Here is a 24,221-nt window from a genome sequence, read left to right as displayed (position 1 = left end):
GTGACTTTAAGATAACAGCATTTGCCTAATACTGCCATCTAAAGTCATACACTAATTGTTGTCTCTGATAGGAAATTACAGCACAGGCCTCATGTCACCTGTTGTTGCTTGTTTTGTGGATTAGCAAAGGAAATTCCCACAACATATAACATGGATCATCTAAAAATGATTGATTAATGAAGCAATAATACACAAGGGGGCGTGATTCACTGTGGCTTTAGTACAGCTGTGCTGTAGTCATGAGGCAAGTAGGGAAACAGTGAAAGATAGTCCCACTACACATAAGGATCATCTTGAAATGACTGATTTAAGACATATCCATTGCTGACCTGACGTTTCACAATCAGAGACATCAGAGCATAACTGCCTAGGATATGCTGTGCAACAGAATAATATATATATATATATATACACACAGTTGAAGTCGGTAGTTTACATACACCTTAGCCAACTACATTTAAACTAAGTTTTTCACAATACCTGACATTTAATCCTAGTAAAAATTCCCTGTCTTAGGTCAGTTAGGATCACCACTTTATTTTAAGAATGTGAAATGTCAGAATAATAGTAGAGAGAATGATTTATTTCTGGGGTTTTTTCTTTCATCACATTCCCATTGGGTCAGAAGTTTACATGCACTCAATTAGTATTTGGTAGCATTGCCTTTAAATTGTTTAACTTGGGTCAAACGTTTTGGGTAGCCTTCCACAAGCTTCCCACAATAAGTTGGGTGAACTTTGGCCCATTCCTCCTGACCGAGCTGGTGTAACTGATTTAGGTTTGTAGGCCTCCTTGCTCGCACACGCTTTTTCAGTTCTGCCCACACATTTTCTATAGGACTGAGGTCAGGGCTTTGTGATGGCCACTCCAATACCTTGAATTTGTTGTCCTTAAGCCACTTTGCCACAACGTTGGAAGTATGCTTGGGGTCATTGTCCAGTTGGAAGACCAATTTGCAACCAAGCTTTAACTTCCTGACTGATGTCTTGAGATGTTACTTCAATATATCCACATAATTTTCCTGCCTCATGATGCCATCTATTTTGTGAAGTGCACCAGCCCCTCCTGCAGCAAAGCACCCCGACAACATGATGCCGCCACCCCCGTGCTTCACGGTTGGGATGGCGGTCTTCGGCTTGCCTCCCTCTTTTTCCTCCAAACATAACGATGGCCATTATGGCCAAACAGTTCTATTTTGTTTTTCATCAGACCAGAGGACATTTCTCCAAAAAGTACAATCTTTGTCCCCATGTGCAGTTGCAAACCGTAGTCTGGCGGTTTTGGAGCAGTGGCTTCTTCCTTGCTGAGCGGCCTTTCAGGTTATGTCGATATAGGACTCGTTTTACTGTGGATATAGATACTTTTGTACCTGTTTCCTCCAGCATCTTCACAAGGTCCTTTGCTGTTGTTCTGGGATTGATTTGCACTTTTCGCACCAAAGTACGTTTATCTCTAGGAGACAGAACGTGTCTCCTTCCTGATTGGTATGATGGCTGCGTGGTCCCATGGTGTTTATACTTGCATACTATTGTTTGTACAGATTAACTTGGTACCTTCAGGAGTTTGGAAATTGCTCCCAAGAATGAACCAGACTTGTGGAGGTCTACAATTTTTTTCCTGAGGTCTTGGCTGATTTCTTTTGATTTCCCCATAATGTCAAGCAAAGAGGCACTGAGTTTGAAGGTAGGCCTTGATATACATCCACAAGTACACCTCCAATTGACTCAAATGATGTCAATTAGCCTATCAGAATCTTCTAAAGCCATGACATAATTTTCCAAGCTGTTTAAAGGCACAGTCAACTTAGTGTATGTAAACTTCTGACCCACTGGAATTGTGATACAGTGAATTATAAGTGAAATAATCTATCTGTAAACAATTGTTGGAAAAATCACTTGTGTCATGCACAAAGTAGATGTCCTAACCGACTTTCCAAAACTATAGTTTGGTAACAATACATTTGTGGAGTGGTTGAAAAACGAGTTTTAACGACTCCAACCTAAATATATGTAAACTTCGACTTCAACTGTATATACACTAGAGTTCAAAAGTTTGGGGTCACTTAGAAATGTCTGTGTTTAAGAAAAGCACGTTTTTTGTTCATTAAAATAACATAACATTGATCAGAAATACTGTGTAGACATTGTTAATGCTGTAATTGACTATTGTAGCTGGAAACATTTGATTTTTAATGGAATATCTACATAGGCGTACAGAGGCCCATTATCAGCAACCATGCCTGTGTTCCAATGGCACGTTGTGTTAGCTAGTTTGCACTGTTCTGTGAAGGGAGTAGTACACAGCGTTGTACGAGATCTTCAGTTTTTTGGAAATTTCTCGCATGGAATAGCCTTCATTTCTCAGAACAAGAATAGATTAACGAGTTTCAGAAGAAAGTTATTTGTTTCTGGCCATTTTGAGCCTGTAATCGAACCCACAAATGCTGATGCTCCAGATACTCAACTAGTCTAAAGAAGGACAGTTTTAATTGCTTCTTTAAATCAGTACAACAGTTTTCAGCTGTGCTAACATAATTGCAAAAGGGTTTTCTAATGATCAATTAGCCTTTTAAAATGATAAACTTGGATTAGCTAACACAACCCTGCCTTTGGAACACAGGAGTGATGGATGCTGATAATGGGCCTCTGTACGCCAATGTTGATATTCCATAAAAAATCTGTTGTTTCCATTCATTTACAGCATTAACAATGTCTACACTGTATTTTTGATCAATTTGATGTTATTTTAATGGACCAAAAAAAATTGCTTTTCCTTCAAAAACAAGGTCATTTCTAAGTGACCCCAAACTTTTGAACGGTTGTGTATATATATGTATATATGTGAGAAGGAATACATCAAGCTGTTTGTTTGTGGCTATGAAAGTTAACTGTTTGTGTGTGATCAGGGGTGTATTCATTCCGCCGATTCTGTAAAAACAAAATCTTAAACCTAAGCAAACGGAACAAAACGGGGATATACATACCTGAATTTGTCCAATAGAAACTCAATTGTTTCATTGAACTGGGTGAATGGAATATGAATGACAGTCATACAATATGCTGTAATAGAAATAAGGCCATTCTCATAAAAATAAAAAAATCGTCCTCCCTCATCTTAAACGGCACCGACGGCCACTACAGTACTAGTCAAAAGTTTGGACACACCTACTCATTCCAGGTTTTTCTTTATTTTTTTGTGTATTTAACCCTCTGTTTCCCCTCATGTCCTTGTCGGAGATTGTTTGTTGGTATGCTCGTGATTTATGGATTGGTGCGCGACGGGTTCTTGTACCCACGTTTATTTTATTATCTACTTTGGTTTTACTTTGTTCTACGTTAAACTACTCCATTTATACCAAGTTCGATTCTCCTGCGCCTGACTTCCCTGCCACCTACACACACGACATGGCAGTTCTAATGTCCATTGCTCATGTTTCTTGGCCCAAACAAGTCTCTTCTTCTTATTGGTGTCCTTTAGTAGTGGTTTCTTTGCAGCAATTCGACCATGAAGGCCTGATTCACACAGTCTCTTCTGAACAGTTGATGTTGAGATATTTCTGTTACTTGAACTCTGTGAAGCATTTATTTGGGCTGCAATTTCTGAGGCTGGTAACTCTAATGAACTTATCCTATGCAGCAGAGGTAACTCCTTTTCTGTGGTGGTCCTCATGAGAGACAGTTTCATCATAGCGCTTGATGGTTTTTGTGACTGCACTTGAAGAAACCGACTGACCTTCATGTCTTAAAGTAATGATAGACTGTTGTTTCTCTTTGCTTATTTGAGCTGTTTTTGTCATAATATGGACTTGGTCTTTTACCAAATACCTTGTCACAAAACTGATTGGCTAAAATGCATTAAGAAGGAAAGAAATTCCACCAATGAACTTTTAACAAGGCACACCTGTTAATTGAAACGCATTCCAGGTGACTACCTGGATCACCACCTCAAGCTGAACCTCGGCAAGACGGAGCTGCTCTTCCTCCCGGGGAAGGACTGCCCGTTCCATGATCTCGCCATCACGGTTGACAAATCCATTGTGTCCTCCTCCCAGAGTGCTAAGAACCTTGGCGTGATCCTGTACAACACCCTGTCGTTCTCAACTAACATCAAGGCGGTGACCCGTTCCTGTAGGTTCATGCTCTACAACATTCGCAGAGTACGACCCTGCCTCACACAGGAAGCGGCGCAGGGCCTAATCCAGGCACTTGTCATCTCCCGTCTGGATTACTGCAACTCGCTGTTGGCTGGGCTCCCTGCCTGTGCCATTAAACCCCTACAGCTCATCCAGAACGCCGCAGCCCGTCTGGTGTTCAACCTTCCCAAGTTCTCTCACGTCACCCCGCTCCTCCGCTCTCTCCACTGGCTTCCAGTTGAAGCTCGCATCCGCTACAAGACCATGGTGCTTGCCTACGGCGCTGTGAGGGGAACGGCACCTCCGTACCTTCAGGCTCTGATCAGGCCCTACACCCAAACAAGGGCACTGCGTTCATCCACCTCTGGCCTGCTCGCCTCCCTACCTCTGAGGAAGTACAGTTCCCGCTCAGCCCAGTCAAAACTGTTCGCTGCTCTGGCACCCCAATGGTGGAACAAACACCCTCACGACGCCAGGTCAGCGGAGTCAATCACCACCTTCCGGAGACACCTGAAACCCCACCTCTTTAAGGAATACCTAGGATAGGATAAAGTAATCCTTCTAACCCCCCCACCCCCCCTTAAAATATTTAGATGCACTATTGTAAAGTGGTTGTTCCACTGGATATCATAAGGGGAATGCACCAATTTGTAAGTCGCTCTGGATAAGAGCGTCTGCTAAATGACTTAAATGTAAATGTACCTCATGAAGCTGGTTGAGAGAATGTCAAGAGTGCGCAAAGCTGTCAAGGCAAAGGGTGGCTACTTTGAAGAGTTTCAAATATAATATATGTTTTTTTGGTTATTAATGATTTCATCGTTTTTATGTCTTCATTATTATTTTACAATGTACATTCCGTGTCATTCCGTTCACTTCCATTTAAGAAATGTTTTTCAACAGAATCAGTGGAATGAATACACCCCTGATCACACGAAACAGTGCACTTTCATAGCCACAGACAAACAGCTTGTTGTATTCCTTCTCACATCTACTCGCTCTCCTCCTCTTACCTTTGCTTGTGCACAACAAGACAAAACCTTTCCAAGCCAAACCTTCATAACATAACCGTTACACACTGCCTACATCGTTGTCACCATATTAGCCAAAGTAACATCATAGTCAACACAGATAATAGAACTAACACGTTAGTAAACCCGAACAATCATGCAGTACAGTGTACAGTCAGTAGTAAGCAGTTTAGCAGTTACACCGGCGGGCCCCGGTAGCAATAAATTAGTAAAACCAGAAGCTTACCTTGACTTGGAAGAGTTCCAGTGTTGGATAGTCATAGCCAGCTAGCTAACATAGCATCCCTCTGTTTGAGCAGGGTGTTTGAGTAGGCTAAAGTAGCTAGCTACATTTCCTAGCTAAGTAAGTGAAAGTAAAACAAAAATGACAATCTCTCTCCTCCATTTGTTAAGAAATTAATTTCTTAAAAACTGTTCAACTATTGTATTTCTCTCTGAGTCAACTACTCACCACATTTTATGCACTGCAGTGCTAGCTAGCTGTAGCTTATGCTTTCAGTACTAGATACATTCTCTGATCCTTTGATTGGGTGGACAACATGTCAGTTCATGCTGCAAGAGATGTGATAGGTTGGAGGATGTCCTCCGGAAGTTGTCATAATTACTGTGTAAGTGAATGGAAAGGGGTGAGAACCATAAGCCTCCTAGGTTTTGTATTGAAGTCAATGTACCCAGAGGAGGACGGACACTAGCTGTTCTCCAGCTACACCATGGTGCTATCCTACAGAGTGCTATTGAGGCTACTGTAGACCTTCATTGTAAAACAGTGTGTTTTAATCAATTATTTGGTGACGTGAATGTATTTTGTACAGTTTTATCTAAAAAGTATAACCTTTTTAATGTTTCACAATTTTATTTTATGAAATTCATTGAGTAGTATGGTCCTCCCCTTCCTCCTCTGAGGAGCCTATAAATAAATATATATATTATATATACAGTACATACACAAAAGTATGTGGATACCCATTCAAATTCGTGGATTCGTCTATTTCAGCCACGTCTGTTTCAGCCACACCTGACAGGTGTATAAAATAAATCAGAGCCATGCAATCTCCGAAGACAAACATTGGCAGTAGAAAGGCCTTACTGACGAGCTTAGTGACTTTCAACGTGGCACTTTCATAGGATGCTACCTTTCAAACAAGTCAGTTCGTCACATTTCTGCCCTGCAAGAGCTGCCCCGGTCAACTGTAAGTGCTGTTGTTGTGAAGTGGAAAGGTCTAGGAGCAACAACAGCTCGGCCAAAAATTGGTAGACCACACAAGCTCACAGAATGAGACCGCCAAGTGCTGAAGCGCGTAGTGCGTCTCTCCTTGGTTGCAACACTCACCACTGAGTTCAAAACTGCCTCTGGAAGCAACGTCAGCTGTTCGTCGGGAGCTTCATGAAATGGGTTTCCATGGCCGAACAACTGCACACAAGTTCACCATGCGCAAATCCAAGCGTTGGCTGGAGTGGTGTAAAGCTCGCCGCCATTGGTCTCTGGAGCAGTGGAAATGCGTTCTCTGGAACGATGAATCACGCTTCATCATCTGACAGGCCCACAGACGAATCTGGGTTTGGCGGGTGCCAGTAGAACACTACCTGCCAAAATGCATAGTGCCAACTGTAAAGTTTGGTGGAGAAGGAATAATCGTCTGGGGCTGTTTTCATGGTTCAAATTAGGCCCCTTACTTCTAATGAACGGACATCTTAATGCTACAGCATACACTGACATTCTAGAAGATTCTGTGCTCCCAACTTTGTGGCAACAGTTTGGAGGAAGGCCCTTTCCTGTTTCCGCATGACAATGCCCCTGTGCACAAAGCGAGGTCCATACAGAAATGGTTTGTCGAGATCGGTGTGGAAGAACTTGACTGACCTGCACAGAGCCCTGACCTCAATCCCATCGAACACCTTTTCAGATTAATTGGAACGCCGACTGCAAGCCAGGCCTAATCGCCCAAAATCATTGCCCGACCTCACTAATGCTCTTGTAGTTGAATGGAAGCAAGTCCCCGAAGCAATGTTCCAACATCTAGTGGAAAGCCTTACCACCAGAAAAGTGGAGGCTGTTATAGCAGCAAAGGGGGGACCAACTCCATATTAATGCCCTTGATATTGGAATGAGATGTTCGCCGAGCAGGTGTACACATACTTTTGGTCATGTGGTGTATATACAGTCTATTCTGAAAAGTATGGATTAAATTAAAATGTTCCCTCAATCTACACACAATACCCCATGATGACAAATCGAAAACAAGTTTTTATAAATGTTTGCAAATGTATTAAAAATAAAAAAACATAAATGCCTTATTTACATAAGTATTCAGACCCTTTGCTATGAGACTCGGAATTCAGCTCAGGTGCATCCTCTTTCCATTGATCACCCTTGAGATGTTTCTACAACTTGAATGGAGTCCACCAGTGGCAAATTCAATTGATTGGACATGATTTGGAAAGGCACACACCTGTCTATATAAGGTTCCACAGTTGATAGTGCATGTCAGAGCAAAAACCAAGCCATGAGGTCGAAGGATTTGTTCGTAGAGCTCCGAGACAGCATTGTGTCGAGGCACAGATCTGGGGAAGGTACCAAAAACATTCAGCAGCATTGAAGGTCCCCAAGAACACTGTGGCCTCCATCATTTGTCAGGACCCGGTTAAGAACTCGGGTCTCCGGTGTGAGAAACAGTCACTTAGCAAACTGAGCCACTAATAGTCGGCAGAACCCAGAAGATGAGGCAGACACAACAGTACTTGAGACGGTGTTTTAAGAAAGTAAAAAGGAAAGTTCTTCAGGCAAAAATATTAATCCACAACGTCAAAAGTAAATCCAAGAGAAAAAAGGTATATCCTTCAAGTCACAAGGTAAATCCACAAAGTGGTAAGTAAAGCAGGGAAAAAACCTCAAAAGAATAATCAAAAAATAAATAAACGAGAACAAAACCAGAGTACCTCAAGAGAATCCAACAGGAGTAACAAATGTTCACAGCATGGCTGGGACTGGGTGCTAACATTCAAACACAGAGCAAAGAACTGAGGAAAACTAAGGGTTTAAATACATTCAAGGGAAACGAGGCACAGGTGCAAATAATAACTGGAAACAAGGGAAAACAAAAGGGTCAAAAAAGCACAATGGGGGCATCTAGTGACCAAAACCGGAACAATCCTGGCCAAATCCTGACATCATTCTTAAATGGAGGAAGTTTGGAACCACCGCTCATCACCTGGCCAATACCATCCCTACGGTGAAGCATGGTGGTGGCAGCATCATGCTGTGGGGATGTTTTTCAACGGCAGGGACTGGAAGACTACTCAGGATCGAGGGAAAGATGAACGGAGCAAAGTACAGAGAGATACTTGATGAAAACCTGCTCCAGAGCTCTCAGGACCTCAGACTGGGGCGAAGGTTCACCTTCCAACAGGACAACGACCCTAAGCACACAGCCAAGACAATGCAGGAGTGGCTTCGGGACAAGTCTCTGAATGTCCTTGAATGGCCCAGCCTGAGCCCTTTCTTGAACCCAATCGAACATCTCTGGAGAGACCTGAAAATAGCTGTGCAGCGACGCTCCCCATCCAAGCTGACAGATCTTGAGAGGATCTGCAGAGAAGAATGAAGAAACTCCCCAAATACAGGTGTGCCAAGCTTGTAGCGTCATATCCAAGAAAACTTAAGGCTGTAATCACTGCCAAAGGTGCTTCAACAAGGTACTGAATAAAGTGTCTGAATACTTACGTAAATGTTATATTTCCTTTTTTTTTTTTAACACATTTGCAAAAAGTTCTAAAAACCTGTTTTTGCTTTGTCATTATGGAGTATTGTGTTTAACTTCATGAGATTATTTTAGAATAAGGCTGTAACAACATTTTGAAAAAGTTAATACTTTCCGAATGCACTGCATACAAAAAGATTACACCAAAATACACTAGTACCCCTATAACTATAATCAGATGAAATGGTGGGTCTACAGATGCCACTGACTTACCTCTGCGGCGAAGTTTCCCCCTACACACAGATCTAGGATCTACTTCCCTTCCCCAATCCTAACCTTAATGATTAGTGGGGAATTTATTTTATTTACCCAAGATCAGTATCTAGGGGCAACTTCACTACACCGGTGACTCACCTCGATTTCTTGATAGGAGCTGTTGATCATGGCGATCAGCATGTTGAGCAACACCACCACCATGGTCACGTTGTAGATTCCATAGAGAACGTAGCCGATGTTCTCGATGAACTTGTGGTTGTACTTGAGCACCACAGAGGACACCTCGGACAGTCCAAATATAGACCAGAACAGAGTCTTGAAGCTCTCCTCCACCCTATGGTGACAAGGAAGGAAGGAAGGAAGGAAGGAAGGAAGGAAGGAAGGAAGGAAGGAAGGAAGGAAGGAAGGAAGGAAGGAAGGAAGGAAGGAAGGAAGGAAGGAAGGAAGGGGATAAGAAAGCTATAGGACAAGCTGATCAGATCAGGGGTTTCTAGTTTGTTGTTGTGCCCTAGCGAAATCACAAACTATATTTGGCTGTTGCCCAAAGTGACAGGCGATAAAGCGCTGCTTCAAATAGTGATGTCACCTCATGTGTAGCCTAACTTATAAGTGTGTGGGGAATGAACCAAATATATCGGCATGTCTTGCTTAATACCAAAATGCATCATCCTGTGTTAAAGTATTCTGGTTGCTAAAGTCCCTTCGAGAAACATTTATAAACGTGAGAATTGTTGCCATGAAATTATATATTTTTTTTATTTCAGGTGATGTTGCTGTATTTTATATTTTGTGTAATATGAATTCCACAGATGTAAGAGCAGAAATGACCATTGTGACTCTTGGCAATGTTAGATGTGTGTGTTCCATTTATGCCAAGGCAGCTTGGCTAATGAAATGCAATATGGACACTTAAGACAATAGAGGAAAATAATAACCATAACAATGGGAAGGATTTCATTTTCTCAGCCTCAGCTTGGAAACAGTAACCTTCGCGGTAATCCACTCCAGTGTGAAATGAGTTATTTTTGCTGACCTGCCACAATCTCAGCGGTGCCTTTCCCAATTCAGTTTAGAAGAACTCTTCGAAAGGGAGTCCAAGGTTGGCCATTTTCAACTTCATTCTGCACTACAATGACTGAGTCGATAGACTGAATGAGCTAGCACTGCATGAATGGGTTCAAATAGAGGAAGAAAAGAGCTCCCTACATGAATGGCGAACTCATTTGTTGGAGATTTTTGTTTCATGTAGATAGGTCCCAAGCAGTATTACTTTATAAATGTGTACCAATCGTATTCTCAAGTCTTGTGTATTAATTTTAGGGGCTTTGGGGACAAAACAGTATGGTTGAACGTGTACAAAGCCTCCCTACTGACTGTCAGTCCATACAGAGTAACTGTGTACAGAGCAGTTCCTGTCACTGACTCCAGACCTGCCTGAGTGACCATCGATTAATGTTCTCTTATGTGACGAGTCCCTATAAGTCTGTTCCCATAAGTGTCTCACCATATGTCTATTCCAACAAGTGTTCTCTATACACAAGTGTCCTCTATATGTTTGATATATCACTCACGTGGTGAAGGCCGGGTTGACCTTGGCACCCAAGTAGTACGAATAGAGGATGAACATGCCGATCATGAACGCCAGGAAGACCATGATGAACAGGACCATAAACTTGAAGATGTCTTTGACCGTGCGTCCCAGGGAGATCTGGAGCGGTCCGAAGCTCTCGTTAGCCGGCAGGATGTAAGCGATGCGTGTGAAACTCAGCACCACGGCGATGGCGTACAGCCCTTCTGAGATCAGCTGGGGGTCCGACGGCAGCCATTTGTCCCTTGCTACGTGGAGGAATGGGCGACAGCAACATGAACAATGTGTTTAATGCATTGCGCTATATGACTGCTCTACACAATGGTTGGGTTACACTTTGTTTTACAGTCCCACTGTCTTTGTGGGCTTTGAAATAACACAGCAAATAGTAATTGTATAATAATTCCCCTAAAAGTAGTCTTTTGTTTCTTTACGATTCATCAACACAAGCACCAATACGTACAATTTCTCAGTAAATATCAGCTAAAACTAAATGAAACAGGACTATAAAATAAGGTGCTACCACAATTTGCATAGGCCACTTATGCTCTCAATGTCAAATTAAAAACAGGTGTTTATGTGATTTTAAATGTTTGCCCTTTTGCATGTTCTAATGATATACCTCATGATAATTTTTCTCCCTTCTGCGTGCAGTGTACTAGGTGGATAATGTTGCACTTAAAGTTATTCTGTATGTGTACGTCACTGTGTACGATTAGACAATTAGAGCTTAACCTGCGGTAAGAATCTAATGATTCTTGAGATTAGTGTGCCTGCCCTTAAGCATAATCATTGCTAACACTGTTACACGTCTTGCAGGGCAAGTGGTCAGGAAACATCTGTATTGACATTTGTGGTAGTATTTGTAGATGTGTGCAAGATGCCTAATTGTCTCAACTGTATCACAGGTTTAAGAAGATGGCATTGCAGTGGATAGCTGCTGTTTTACGGGCTCCTGACGAAGCCTGCATTAAAAATAATTTGGTTGTTGCTGATCTTACATTTTTTTGTACATAATGTTTCTCGCCATCATTTCATATGACCGAAAACAGCTTGTGGACATCAGAACAGTGATCATTAACCTCGATTTGATGACGATTTCTACTTCAGCGAGTTTTGGACATTCTGCTTACCCCGGACCAGGCCCTGATCCCTGGCACTCGAAAGAGAAAGCAGCGGCGAAAGAGAGGCAAGCGAGGTGGTGTCTTGACTACGTTGGCAAGCAAGTAGACCATCATTGCCCTCTACTTTGTTGACGGACGTGCAGTCACTGGAGAATAAACTGGATGAGCTCCGTTTGAGACAATCCTATCAACGGGACCTGAAAAAACTGTAATATCCTATGTTTCTCGGAGTCGTGGCTGAACGAGGACATGGATATCCAACTCTGTTTTTTCTATGCATCGTCAAAGATCAGATGGCAGACGAGAGGTGCAGCGGTGTGTCTCTTTGATAACAACAGCTGGTGCACGATCTCTAATGTTTAAGAAGTCTAGAGTTTTTCTTTTGCCCGAGTTAGAATACCTCATGATAAGCTGCAGACCATACTATTTAACAAGAGAGTTCCCATCTATATTTTTCGTAGCTGTCAATTTATCACCACAAATCAATGCTGGCACTAACACCACACTCAACAAAATCCGTTTTACCAGATTTTTACCAGCATGTCACCTATGCAAATAGAGGCGACAAAACTCTAAATGACCTTTATTCCACACTCAGAAACGCATACAAGGCCCTCCCTCACCCTCCCTTTGGGAAATCAGTTACATCAGTCACCGGCTTCATTAATAAGTGCATCGACGACGTTGTCTTCACAGTGACCGTACAGTGGTTCCTCCTTTAAAAGTTGTGTCACACTGCAGCACACCTTGTGGGCTGCAGCAGCATTCTGTGGCACGTTATTTAATTGTCAGCCATTTTATCTGTTGATGCAAGTTAGTGCTAGTTTGACCACCAGTGGGCATCTTTGAGAAGCATTTGATAGTCTTCCATATTGGCATTACCAGAGAATTTAAAACCTTTTTTGTAATACCATAGTATATGGGATTGATTTTAAGAAATTTTGCTTAAATAATTTGAATAACATTATGGTGTTTCTATTCCGAGAAAATTTTAAAACGAAACCCTCAGGGGATTAGGTTACAGCATAAGAGGATTCTAAATTAACATAATATTTCCACACCCTAATTGTAGTGTAACCAATACCCAAATGGAGATAAAAATCTAATTGATTTATCAAGACCAGTCCCCATGCTTGTCTCAGAGCGGCGCGAAACCACCTGTGTTTGTTTAGTAGGCTACTGTGCAGTCTGACAAGTAAACATAGCCTACAACACATACTATAGTAAACATGGGAAAGTGCCTAATTCCTTACATAAGGGAGAGCAGGCCATGTCCAGACTTTCTCCGTGACCTCAAGTACCTTCAATAATGGCTGTACTAAAGAGATGCGGGAGACCGGGGTTCAATTCCCCGACGGGGAGGAAGTATATCTGTCCTTGTAAAAAATTATTCTACAATGTAGAAATAGTCAAAATAAAGAAAAATCCTGGAATGACTAAGTGTGTCCAAACTTTTGACTCGTACTTTCTTAATTCATTTGATTAATATTATGGTGTTTCTACTCCAAGAAAAACTAAAGACCCTCTGGGTTTCTGTTAGGATGGAACAGAAAATATGGCACTGTACAACGTGACGGTCGGCAGTACAGTACTGGGCTATTTAGCTAAAGAATCCCTGTGTCGTGCGGGCAGGGCACGCGGGAGACCGGGGTTCAATTCCCTGCCAGGGAGGAAGGAGTAAGCTGTCCTTGTAAATAAGAATTTGTTCTCAACTGACTTGCCTAGTTAAATAAAGGTTACACTAAGAGCATAACATTTCATCACCCTAATTTTCTAATTCTAGTCTAACCAATACCCAAACGGAGATTAAGTGAAAATAAAAATGTAATTGATTTATCAAGCTCATTCCCCATGCTTGTCTCAGAACAGTGCAAAACAGTGCTAAAATAGTTGTAGGCTTTTGCTTCTAACTTCAATATGCTCTTTAAATAAATAAGACCTACACCACTTTTAACAGCACATTATTCAACACTAGTGAGACTCATGTCGCCTAGGGTAGGCCTACAGTATATCGAAAAATATGACGTGGCTCTCCGCTAATAATTACATATAGAGGATTGGAGGATTCTAACTTAAAACCAAAAGCCACCCCATGGGTCTCCCGGTGGCGGTCGGCACAGGTATCAAACCTGCACCAGCCAGTTAAGTTATTTTATATATAGGTCTAGGCTCCGAAGAAATAGAATCCAAATAAGCGCTCTTGTTGTTTGTAAAGTCAAATTAAAATGAAGATTATTGTTGAAATGAATTGCTCGACTGGTGTAGGTTTTCTCCATCTGTTGGTGTGCAACACTTGCATAACAGGTTAGCTATATTTTCAGCACCTGCCACTTTTCAACTCCTATTGATTGCGCTGCGGTTGCCGCCAGTTTTTTTTATTTTTATGTAACCTTTATTTAACTAGGCAAGTCAGGTAAAAACAAATTATTATTTACAATGACAGCCTACCCCGGCCAAACCCGGTTGACGCTGGGCCAATTGTGCACCGCCCTATGGCACTAACAATCACGGTTGGATGTGATACAGCTTGTGTTCGAACCAGGGACTGTAGTAATGCCTCTGGCACTGAGATGCAGTGCCTTAGACCGCTGCGCCACTCAGGAGCCATGACCAATATATGTATATATATTTTTTTTTCAGAACATTAACCGTGTGTAGGTAGATACGTGTGTCAGTAGATGTGGAAAGGTAGATACAAATGATTTGTTGCAAGTTGGGGGGTTCACACTTAGCTCGGCTATTAGACAATTCTTTAGTAAAGGTTGAATAGTCTATTGTTCAGCTAATAACCCATTGTGAAAAACTAATAATTATACTTTTTCCCCTTTCCACTTGTTAAAGATTCCAATTGATAAAGTGTTTTTCGCCACAATTGGCCCCAACCCCAACTAATATATTTGGGCACAGTTGATAGCGTGCTGGACTTCGGGCTAGAATGTTGAGGGTTCGAAACCTGCTCCCTGCTTGTTTCATTACATTATTATGCCGGTCTCAGAGCAAATAGCCTGGATAGTTACTCCCATCTTGTTCCTCGCCCTCTTCCATGCGTCATTCTCTGCCTTAGTGCCTCGCGTGCTGGCAGGGCATGGCAGCATCTTCGGTTGTGCGTCAAGAATTCAGCATAGTAAGTTTGTTGATGTGAGAGAGGAAGCCAGTCCCGTCATCGCCACCTCACCCGCTCTTAAGATAACCTTCGGGCCAACTGGGGGCCCAAGCCTGGTTAGGAGACACAGCTAGAGACACTATGTAATTGTGATGAACTAAGAGAATATTAGGGTAGCACTGCTGTCTTCCCTGCTCCTCTGTTCTTACCTCTTTCCCTTTCTGTCTTCGACACCTCTCTCACCACCTCCTCTTTTTTTATAATGCACACCATATGTGCATTGAAGTACAGACTTAACTTGTATTTATAATATAATATTACAATGATCATAATTATAATGCATGTATTATGTATTTATAACACCTGGATAATGTGTTTCACATTCTCCACTGGTTGAAATTAAGTATCTCATTGAAATACTACACCTATCCTGTGTCCTCAGATTAATGCAGATGAAGGGAGTTAGATATGCATAGGAAGTGTAGTGTACTGTTTTTTTCTGTATATATGAATTACAAATCAGCCTTTACTTAAATCATGTTTCTCGTCTATTGCATAGTTACAATGTGTAATCATTGATGTCCCAGGAGCAGGAGTGGTAAACACTGTTGAAGTGTATATTTGTAAAACATACATGTAGACACAGCATCGTTCAAAGAATGGAGTTTGATACACCTGGTATTGGATATGACTGAAAAAGAATGTCTCACAGAGATTCATACCTGAACCACACCTTTAATTGCCAAGGAAGAGTACATGATCAGTGAATATATTCGATGTATAGGCTACAATATGGGGATCTCATGCGTGGTAATAACTACAGTACATGTATATAGGACTTGCATCCATGGCACAATAAAGTTATTATATTCTACTATATCCATAGGCTTCATTAATGCCATTCAGACTTGAAGTTGATACAACAACTATGATACCGGAGGTTCATAGATAGGTTCTGAACTAATATTCACACCAAACGTTTTAGGGTCCATACACAGATCGGCTCTATACTGTAGCTAGCTACACATCCATAGGCACACAGTTATTTTTATCTTCCACTACACAATACACAAGTAAATAGTTAGCTAGCTATGTTACCTCAGCTGCATTGCATGGCAAATATAAGCAAGGCAAGCTTACACAATTGTACAACACAAATGACAATTTCATACTCATGTCATAACACTAGCTAGCTAGCTGGCTAGTGTTAGCTAGTCAGCATTTGGATTGTTTGCTAGAGAGCATTTGGATGATCCAGAAGAAGATTGGGAGAATGTCATATGGTCAGATGAAACCAAAATATAACTTTTTGGTAAAACTCAACTCGTCGTGTTTGGAGGACAAAGAATGCTGAGTTGCATCCAAAGAACACCATACCTACTGTGAAGCATGGGGGTGAAAACATCATGCTTTGGGGCTGTTTTTCTGCAAAGGGACCAGGACGACTGATCCGTGTAAAGGAAAGAATGAATGGGGCCATGTATCGTGAGATTTTGAGTGAAAACCTCCTTCCATCAGCAAGGGCATTGAAGATGAAATGTGGCTGGGTCTTTCAGCATGACAATGTTCCCAAACACACCGCCCGGGCAACGAAGGAGTGGCTTCGTAAGAAGCATTTCAAGGTCCTGGAGTGGCCTAGCCAGTCTCCAGATCTCAACCCCATAGAAAATCTTTGGAGGGAGTTGAAAGTCCATGTTGCCCAACAACAGCCCCAAAACATCACTGCTCTAGAGGAGATCTGCATGGAGGAATGGGCCAAAATACCAGCAACAGTGTGTGAAAACCTTGTGAAGACTTACAGAAAACGTTTGACCTCTGTCATTGCCAACAAAGGGTATATAACAAAGTATTGAGATAAACTTTTGTTATTGACCAAATACTTATTTTCCACCATAATTTGCAAATAAATTCATTAAAAATCCTACAATGTGATTTTCTGGATTTTTTTTTCTCATTTTGCCTGTCATAGTTGAAGTGTACCTATGATGAAATTTACAGGCCTCTCTCATCTTTTTAAGTGGGAGAACTTGCACAATTGGTGGCTGACTAAATACTTTTTTGCCCCACTGTACATACCCCAACCAGAAGCCATGGATTACATGCAACATCCGCACTGAGCTAAATGCTAGAGCTGCCACTTTCAACATTCGGGACATTAATCCGGAAGCTTATAAGAAATCCCGCTACACCCTCAAACGAGCAATCAAACAGGCAAACCATCAATTCAGGACTAAGATCGAATCCTATGCTGGCTCTGACGCTCGACTGATGTGGCAGGGCTTGTAAACTATCATGAATTATAAAGGGAAGCCCAGCCGTGAGTCAACCAGCCGACATGAGTCAACCAGACAAGCTAAATGCCTTCTATGCTCCTTTGAGGCAAGCAACACTGAACCATGCATGAGAGCACCAGCTGTTCTGGATGACTGTGTGATCTCACTCTCCGTAGCCGATGTGAGTAAGACATTTAAACAGGTTAACATTTACAAGGCCACGGGGCCAGATTAATTACCAGGACGCGTACTCAGAGCATGCATTGACCAGCTGGCAAGTGTCTTCACTGACATTTTCAACCATCTCTGACCCGGTCTGTTATACCAACTTGTTTCAAACAGACCACCATAGTCCCCATGCCCATGAACGCCAAGGTAACCTGCCTAAATTACTATCGCCCAATAACACTCACATCTTTAACCATGAAATGCTTTGAAAGGCTGGTCATGGCTCACATCAACACCCATCATCCCAGACACCATGAACTCACTCCAATTCGCATACCGCCACAACAGATCCACAAAGGACGCCATCTCTATTGGACTCCACACTGCCCTCACCCACCGAGACAAAAGGAATACCCATGTAAGAACGCTGTTTGCCTGAGGCTGATGCCGTGCAGGTGTTTGTACACATGCATATACACACACTCTCATTCAAATAAACACATACAAGAACACACACATACATGTAACAGTACAAAAAAGTATGAATGTATGTACTTGTAAGTCGCTCTGGATAAGAGCGTCTGCTAAATGACTTAAATGTAAATGTAAAATAGTGCCAGACATGCACACAAACGCATACAGTTGGCATTACTGTTATGATTTTAGTTGTCCTTGATGTCCTTTGTTAAATTCATTATTTTGTTTTATTATTTCTTTGCAATGTTGTTTGCTGTTTTCTTCTGTCTTTTCCTTTTTTCTATTTAGTTAATTCTCTTGGTTGTTGGTGCATTAAGGGGTTCTTGGGGGTGGGGAATGGAATTAATTGTATTTTTTTTCTTCCTCGGGAGGGCCTGTGGGAGGGGTCTCGAATGGTTGTGTGTACCAAACTCACTAAAAGTGGCAGTGATAAAGCCTCTCTTGAAAAAGCCAAACCTTGACCCGGAAAATATAAAAAACTATCGGCCTATATCGAATCTTCCATTCCTCTCAAACATTTTAGAAAAAGCTGTTGCGCAGCAACTCACTGCCTTTCTGAAGACAAACAATGTATACGAAATGCTTCAGTCTGGTTTTAGACCCCATCATAGCACTGAGACTGCACTTGTGAAGGTGGTAAATTACCTTTTAATGGCGTCAGACCGAGGCTCTGCATCTGTCCTCGTGCTACTAGACCTTAGTGCTGCCTTGACACCATCGATCACCACATTCTTTTGGAGAGACTGGAAACCCAAATTGGTCTACACGGACAAGTTCTGGCCTGGTTTAGATCTTACCTGTCGGAAAGATATCAGTTTGTCTCTGTGAATGGTTTGTCCTCTGACAAATCAACTGTACATTTCGGTGTTCCTCAAGGTTCCGTTTTAGGACCACTATTGTTTTCACTATATATTTTACCTCTTGGGGATGTTATTCGAAAACATAATGTTAACTTTCACTGCTATGCGGATGACACACAGCTGTACATTTCAATGAAACATGGTGAAGCCCCAAAATTGCCCTCGCTAGAAGCTTGTGTTTCAGACATAAGGAAGTGGATGGCTGAAAACTTTCTACTTTTAAACTCGGACAAAACAGAGATGCTTGTTCTAGGTCCCAAGAAACAAAGAGATCTTCTGTTAAATCTGACAATTCATCTTGATGGTTGTAAAGTCGTCTCAAATAAAACTGTGAAGGACCTCGGCGTTACTCTTGACCCTGATCTCTCTTTTGACGAACATATCAAGACTGTTTCAAGGACAGCTTTTTTCCATCTACGTAACATTGCAAAAATCAGAAATTTTCTGTCCAAAAATGATGCAGAAAAATTAATCCATGCATTTGTTACTTCTAGGTTAGACTACTGTAATGCTCTACTTTCCGGCTACCCGGATAAAGCACTAAATAAACTTCAGTTAGTGCTAAATACGGCTGCTAGAATCCTGACTAGAACCAAGAAATTTGATCATATTACTCCAGTGCTAGCTTCCCTACACTGGCTTCCTGTTAAGGCAAGGGCTGATTTCAAGGTTTTACTGTTAACCTATAAAGCGTTACATGGGCTTGCTCCTACCTATCTTTCCGAGTTGGTCCTGCCGTACATACCAATACGTACGCTACGGTCACAAGACGCAGGCCTCCTAATTGTCCCTAGAATTTCTAAGCAAACAGCGGGAGGCAGGGCTTTCTGCTATAGATCTCCATTTTTATGGAACAGTCTGCCTACCCATGTGAGAGACGCAGACTCGGTCTCAACCTTTAAGTCTTTACTGAAGACTTATCTCTTCAGTAGGTCATATGATTGAGTGTAGTCTGGCCCAGGAGTGTGAAGGTGAACGGAAAGGCTCTGGAGCAACGAACCGCCCTTGCTGTCTCTGCCTGGCCGGTTCCCCTCTCTCCACTGGGATTCTCTGCCTCTAACCCTATTACAGGGGCTGAGTCACTGGCTTACTGGTGCTCTTTCATGCCGTCCCTAGGAGGGGTGCGTCACTTGAGTGGGTTGAGTTACTGACGTGATCTTCCTGTCTGGGTTGGCGCCCCCCATTGGTTTGTGCTGTGGTGGAGTTCTTTGTGGGCTATACTCGGCCTTGTCTCAGGATGGTAAGTTGGTGGTTGAAGATATCCCTCTAGTGGTGTGGGGGCTGTGCTTTGGTAAAGTGGGTGGGGTTATATCCTTCCTGTTTGGCCCTGTCCGGGGGTATCTTCGGATGGGGCCACAGTGTCTCCTGACCGCTCCTGTCTCAGCCTCCAGTATTTATGCTGCAGTAGTTTATGTGTCGGGGGGCTAGGGTCAGTTGGTTATACCTGGAGTACTTCTCCTGTCTTATCCAGTGTCCTGTGTGAATTTAAGTATGCTCTCTCTAATTCTCTCGTTCTCTCTTTCTTTCTCTCTCTCTGAGAACCTGAGCCCTAGGACCATGCCTCAGGACTACCGGGCATGATGACTCCTTGCTGTCCCCAGTCCGCCTGGCCTTGCTGCTATTCCAGTTTCAACTGTTCTGCCTGCGGTTACGGAACCCCTACCTGTCCCAGACCTGCTGTTTTCAACTCTTAATGATCGGCTATGAAAAGCCAACTGAGATTTATTCCTGATTATTATTTGACCATGCTTGTCATTTATGAACATTTTGAAAATCTTGGCTCTCTAATTTTCTCCTTCTCTCTTTCCTTCTCTCGGAGGACCTGAGCCCTAGGACCATACGTCGGGACTACCGGGCGTGGTGACTCCTTGCTGTCCCCAGTCCACCTGGCCTTGCTGCTATTCCAGTTTCAACTGTTCTGCCTGCGGTTATGGAACCGCCACCTGTCCCAGACCTGTTGTTTTTCAACTCTTAATGATCGGCTATGAAAAGCCAACTGAAAATTATTCATGATTATTATTTGACCATGCTTGTCACTTATGAACATTTTTGAACATCTTGGCATAGTTCTGTTATAATCTCCACCCGGCACAGCCAGAAGAGGACTGGCCACCCCTCATAGCCTGGTTCCTCTCTAGGTTTCTTCCTAGGTTTTGGCCTTTCTAGGGAGTTTTTCCTAGCCACCGTGCTTCTACACCTGCATTGCTAGCTGTTTGGGGTTTTAGGCTGGGTTTCTGTACAGCACTTCGAGATATTAGCTGATGTACGAAGGGCTATATAAAATAAACTTGATTGATTGATTGATTGGTTGAGGGACAGCTATTGGGGAACTGTAGGGGGATCTTGGAGAGTTGGGGTTCACGTTTTTTGGCCTGGTGGTTGGATCGGTCAACATGCCCTTGAGCAGGGCATTGACCCTGGATACTTCTGTGTATTAAAGATTTTTACTTTAAAAAAGAAAAAAAGAATGCTGTTCATTCACTAAAGCTCAGCATTCAACATCATAGTGCCCTCCAAGCTCATCACCAAGCTCAGGATCCTGGGACTGAATGCCTCCCTCTGCAACTCAATCCTGCACTTCCTGACAGGCTTCCCCCAGGGTAGGTAACAACACAACCGACACGCTGACCATTAACACGGGGCCCCTCAGCGGAGTATGCTTTTGTCCCTTCCTCCCTGTACACCCACGACTGCATGGCCCGCACAGCTCCAACACCATCATCAAGTTTGCTGATGACAAGACGGTGGTAGGAGTGATCACCGATGTCGATGAGGCAGTCTATGGGGAGGAAATCTGTGACCTGGCAGTGTGGTGCCAGGACAACAACCTCTCCTTCAACTACAGCAAGATAAAGGAGCTGATCGTGGACTACAGGAAACGGAGGGGCAAGTATGCACCCATCCACATCGATGGGGCTGTATTGGAGCGGTTCGAGAGCTTCAAGTTCCTCTGTGTCCACATCAATAAGGAATTAACATGGTCCATACACACCCACACAGTTGTGAACTGGGCACATCAGCTCCACTTCCCCCTTTTCAGGTGCCTGAAAATATTTGGCATGGGCTCTCAGATCATCAAAATGTTCTACAGCTGCACCATTGAGAGCATCTTGACTGGCTGCATCACCGCTTGGTATGGCAGCTGCAAGGCATCCGACCACAAGCCGCTACAGTGAGTGCGGCCCAGTACATCCCTGGGGCCGAGCTCCCTACCATCCAGGTCTTCTACACCAGGCGGTGTCAGAGGAAGGCCCAAAATATGGTCAAAGATTCCAGCCACCCAAGTCATACACTGTTGCCAAGTTTGGAACCAACAGGACCCTGAACAGCTTCTACCCCCAAGCCTTAAGACTGCTAAATAGCTAATCAAATGGCTACCCGGACTACCTGCATTTACCCTTTTTTTGGACTAACTATCTTGCACTCTTTGCACACATACTGGACTCCACCCACACTGACATCCCAACACACACACACACACACACACACACACACACACACACACACACACACACACACACACACTACAGACACACACACTACAGACACACACACACACACACGACGCCCACACACACACACATAGCACGCACACACATGCGTACTGACGCCCCAACGGAGATGGCAGCATCGCTACTAGCTCTAAGAAAACTTTGCAGTATTTGGTTTCTTTATGTCCTATTTTTTACATTATTAGCTCAGGAAATGTTTTGTGTCATTACATACAGCCGGGAAGAACTATTGGATATTAGAGAGGCGGTAACTCACCAGAACTACCAGCATTACGACCAGGAATACAACTTCCCTGGAGCAGATCCTTTGTTCACTCTTCCCAGAGAAATTAAACTTATTCCAAAGGCCGACCCAAAACATTGCCGGTGGAGGAGAGGCACTCGAGGTGGCCTGCTGGTTTGACTTAGAGGCGCACACACCACCCAACGCTTCCGAGTATATTACTCGCTAATGTTCAGTCTTTCTTTCCAGAGAGACATCGGGGCCTGTAACATACTTTCTTTCACAGAAACAGCAAGGCAATCAAACAAGCTAAACATCAGTATAGAGATAAAGTGTAGTCGCAATTCAACAGCTCAGACACGAGATGTATGTGGCAGGGACTACAGACAATCACGGACTACAAAAGGAAAACCAGCCACACCCCCGAGACTGACGTCTTTCTTCCGGACAGGCTAAACACATTCTTCACACGCTTTGAGGATAACACAGTGCCACTGACGCGGCCCGCTACCAAGGACTGTGGGCTCTCCATCTCCGTGACCAACTGAGTAAAATATTTAAATGTGTTATCCATTAACCACCATTAACCAGCTGGCTGGTGTGTTTACGGGCATATTCAATATCTCCCTATCCCAGTCTGCTGTCCCCACATGCTCAAGATGGCCACCATTGTTCCTGTACCCAAGAAGGCAAAGGTAACTGAACTTAATGACTATGGCCCTGTAGCACTCACCTCTGTCATCATGAAGTGCTTTGAGAGACTAGTCAAGGTTCATATCACCTCTACCTTACCTGCCACCCTAGACCCACTTCAATTTGCTTACCGCCCCAATAGATCCACAGACGATTCAATCGCCATCACTCTGCACACTGCCCTGTCCCATCTGGACAAGACGAATACCTATGTAAGAATGCTGTTTATTGACTATAGCTCAGCATTCAACACCATAGTACCCTCCAAGCTCATCATTAAACTTGAGCTCCTGGGTCTGAACCCCGCCCTGTGCAACTGGGTCCTGGACTTCCTGACGGGCTGCCCCTAGGTGGTGAAGGTAGGAAACATCACCTCCACTCCGCTGATCCTCAACAATGGGGCCCCACAAGGATGCGTGCTCAGCCCCCTCCTGTACTCTCTGTTCACCCATGACTGTGTGGCCATGCACGCCTCCAACTCAATCATCAAGTTTGCAGACGGCACAAGAGTATTAGGCTTGATTACCAACGATGACAAGAAAGCCTACAGTGAGGAGGTGAGGGCACTCGGAGTGTGGTGCCAGGAAAACAACCTCTCACTCAACGTCAACAAAATAAAGGAGATGATCGTGGACGTCAGGAAACAGCAAAGGGTGCACCCCCCCATCTACATCAACATTACCGCAGTGGAGAAGGTGGAAAGGTTCAGGTTTCTTGGCGTACACATCACTGACAAACTGAAATGGACCACCCACACAGATAGTGTGGTGAAGAAGGCGCTACAGAGCCTCTTCAACCTCAGGAGGCTAAAGAAATTTGGCTTGTGACCTAAAACCCTCACACATTTTTACAGATGCACAATTGAAAGCATCCTGTCGTGCTGTATCACCACCTGGTATGGCAACTGCACCGCCCGCAATCGCAAGGCTCTCCAGAGGGTGGTGCGGTCTGCCCAACGCTTTACCGGGGGTAAACTACCCGCCCTCCAGGACACCTACAGCACCCGATTTCACAGGAAGGCCAAAAAGATCCTCAAGGACATCAACCACCCGAGCCACTGCCTGTT

The 24,221-nt window shown here is 43.3% G+C and overlaps 1 protein-coding gene across 1 annotated transcript in view; it reads right to left on the bottom strand.

The window, feature by feature from the left end:
• The window catches only part of LOC120061864 (short transient receptor potential channel 3-like), a 97,898-nt gene that overhangs the window by 8,462 nt on the left and 65,215 nt on the right, over nucleotides 1-24,221 (bottom strand). The window contains exons 7-8 of the mRNA XM_039011644.1: nucleotides 10,706-10,970; nucleotides 9,273-9,468 (exon numbers count right to left, since the gene is read on the bottom strand). Coding sequence (XP_038867572.1) covers nucleotides 9,273-9,468; nucleotides 10,706-10,970 — 461 coding nt within the window. The remainder of the gene's footprint in view (nucleotides 1-9,272; nucleotides 9,469-10,705; nucleotides 10,971-24,221) is intronic.

The sequence above is a fragment of the Salvelinus namaycush genome, chromosome 17 (genome assembly GCF_016432855.1).
Source record: "Salvelinus namaycush isolate Seneca chromosome 17, SaNama_1.0, whole genome shotgun sequence".
Classification (NCBI taxonomy): domain Eukaryota; kingdom Metazoa; phylum Chordata; class Actinopteri; order Salmoniformes; family Salmonidae; genus Salvelinus; species Salvelinus namaycush.
Note: the sequence above shows the minus strand (reverse complement) of the source record. Positions and strands in the feature narration are given on the sequence as shown.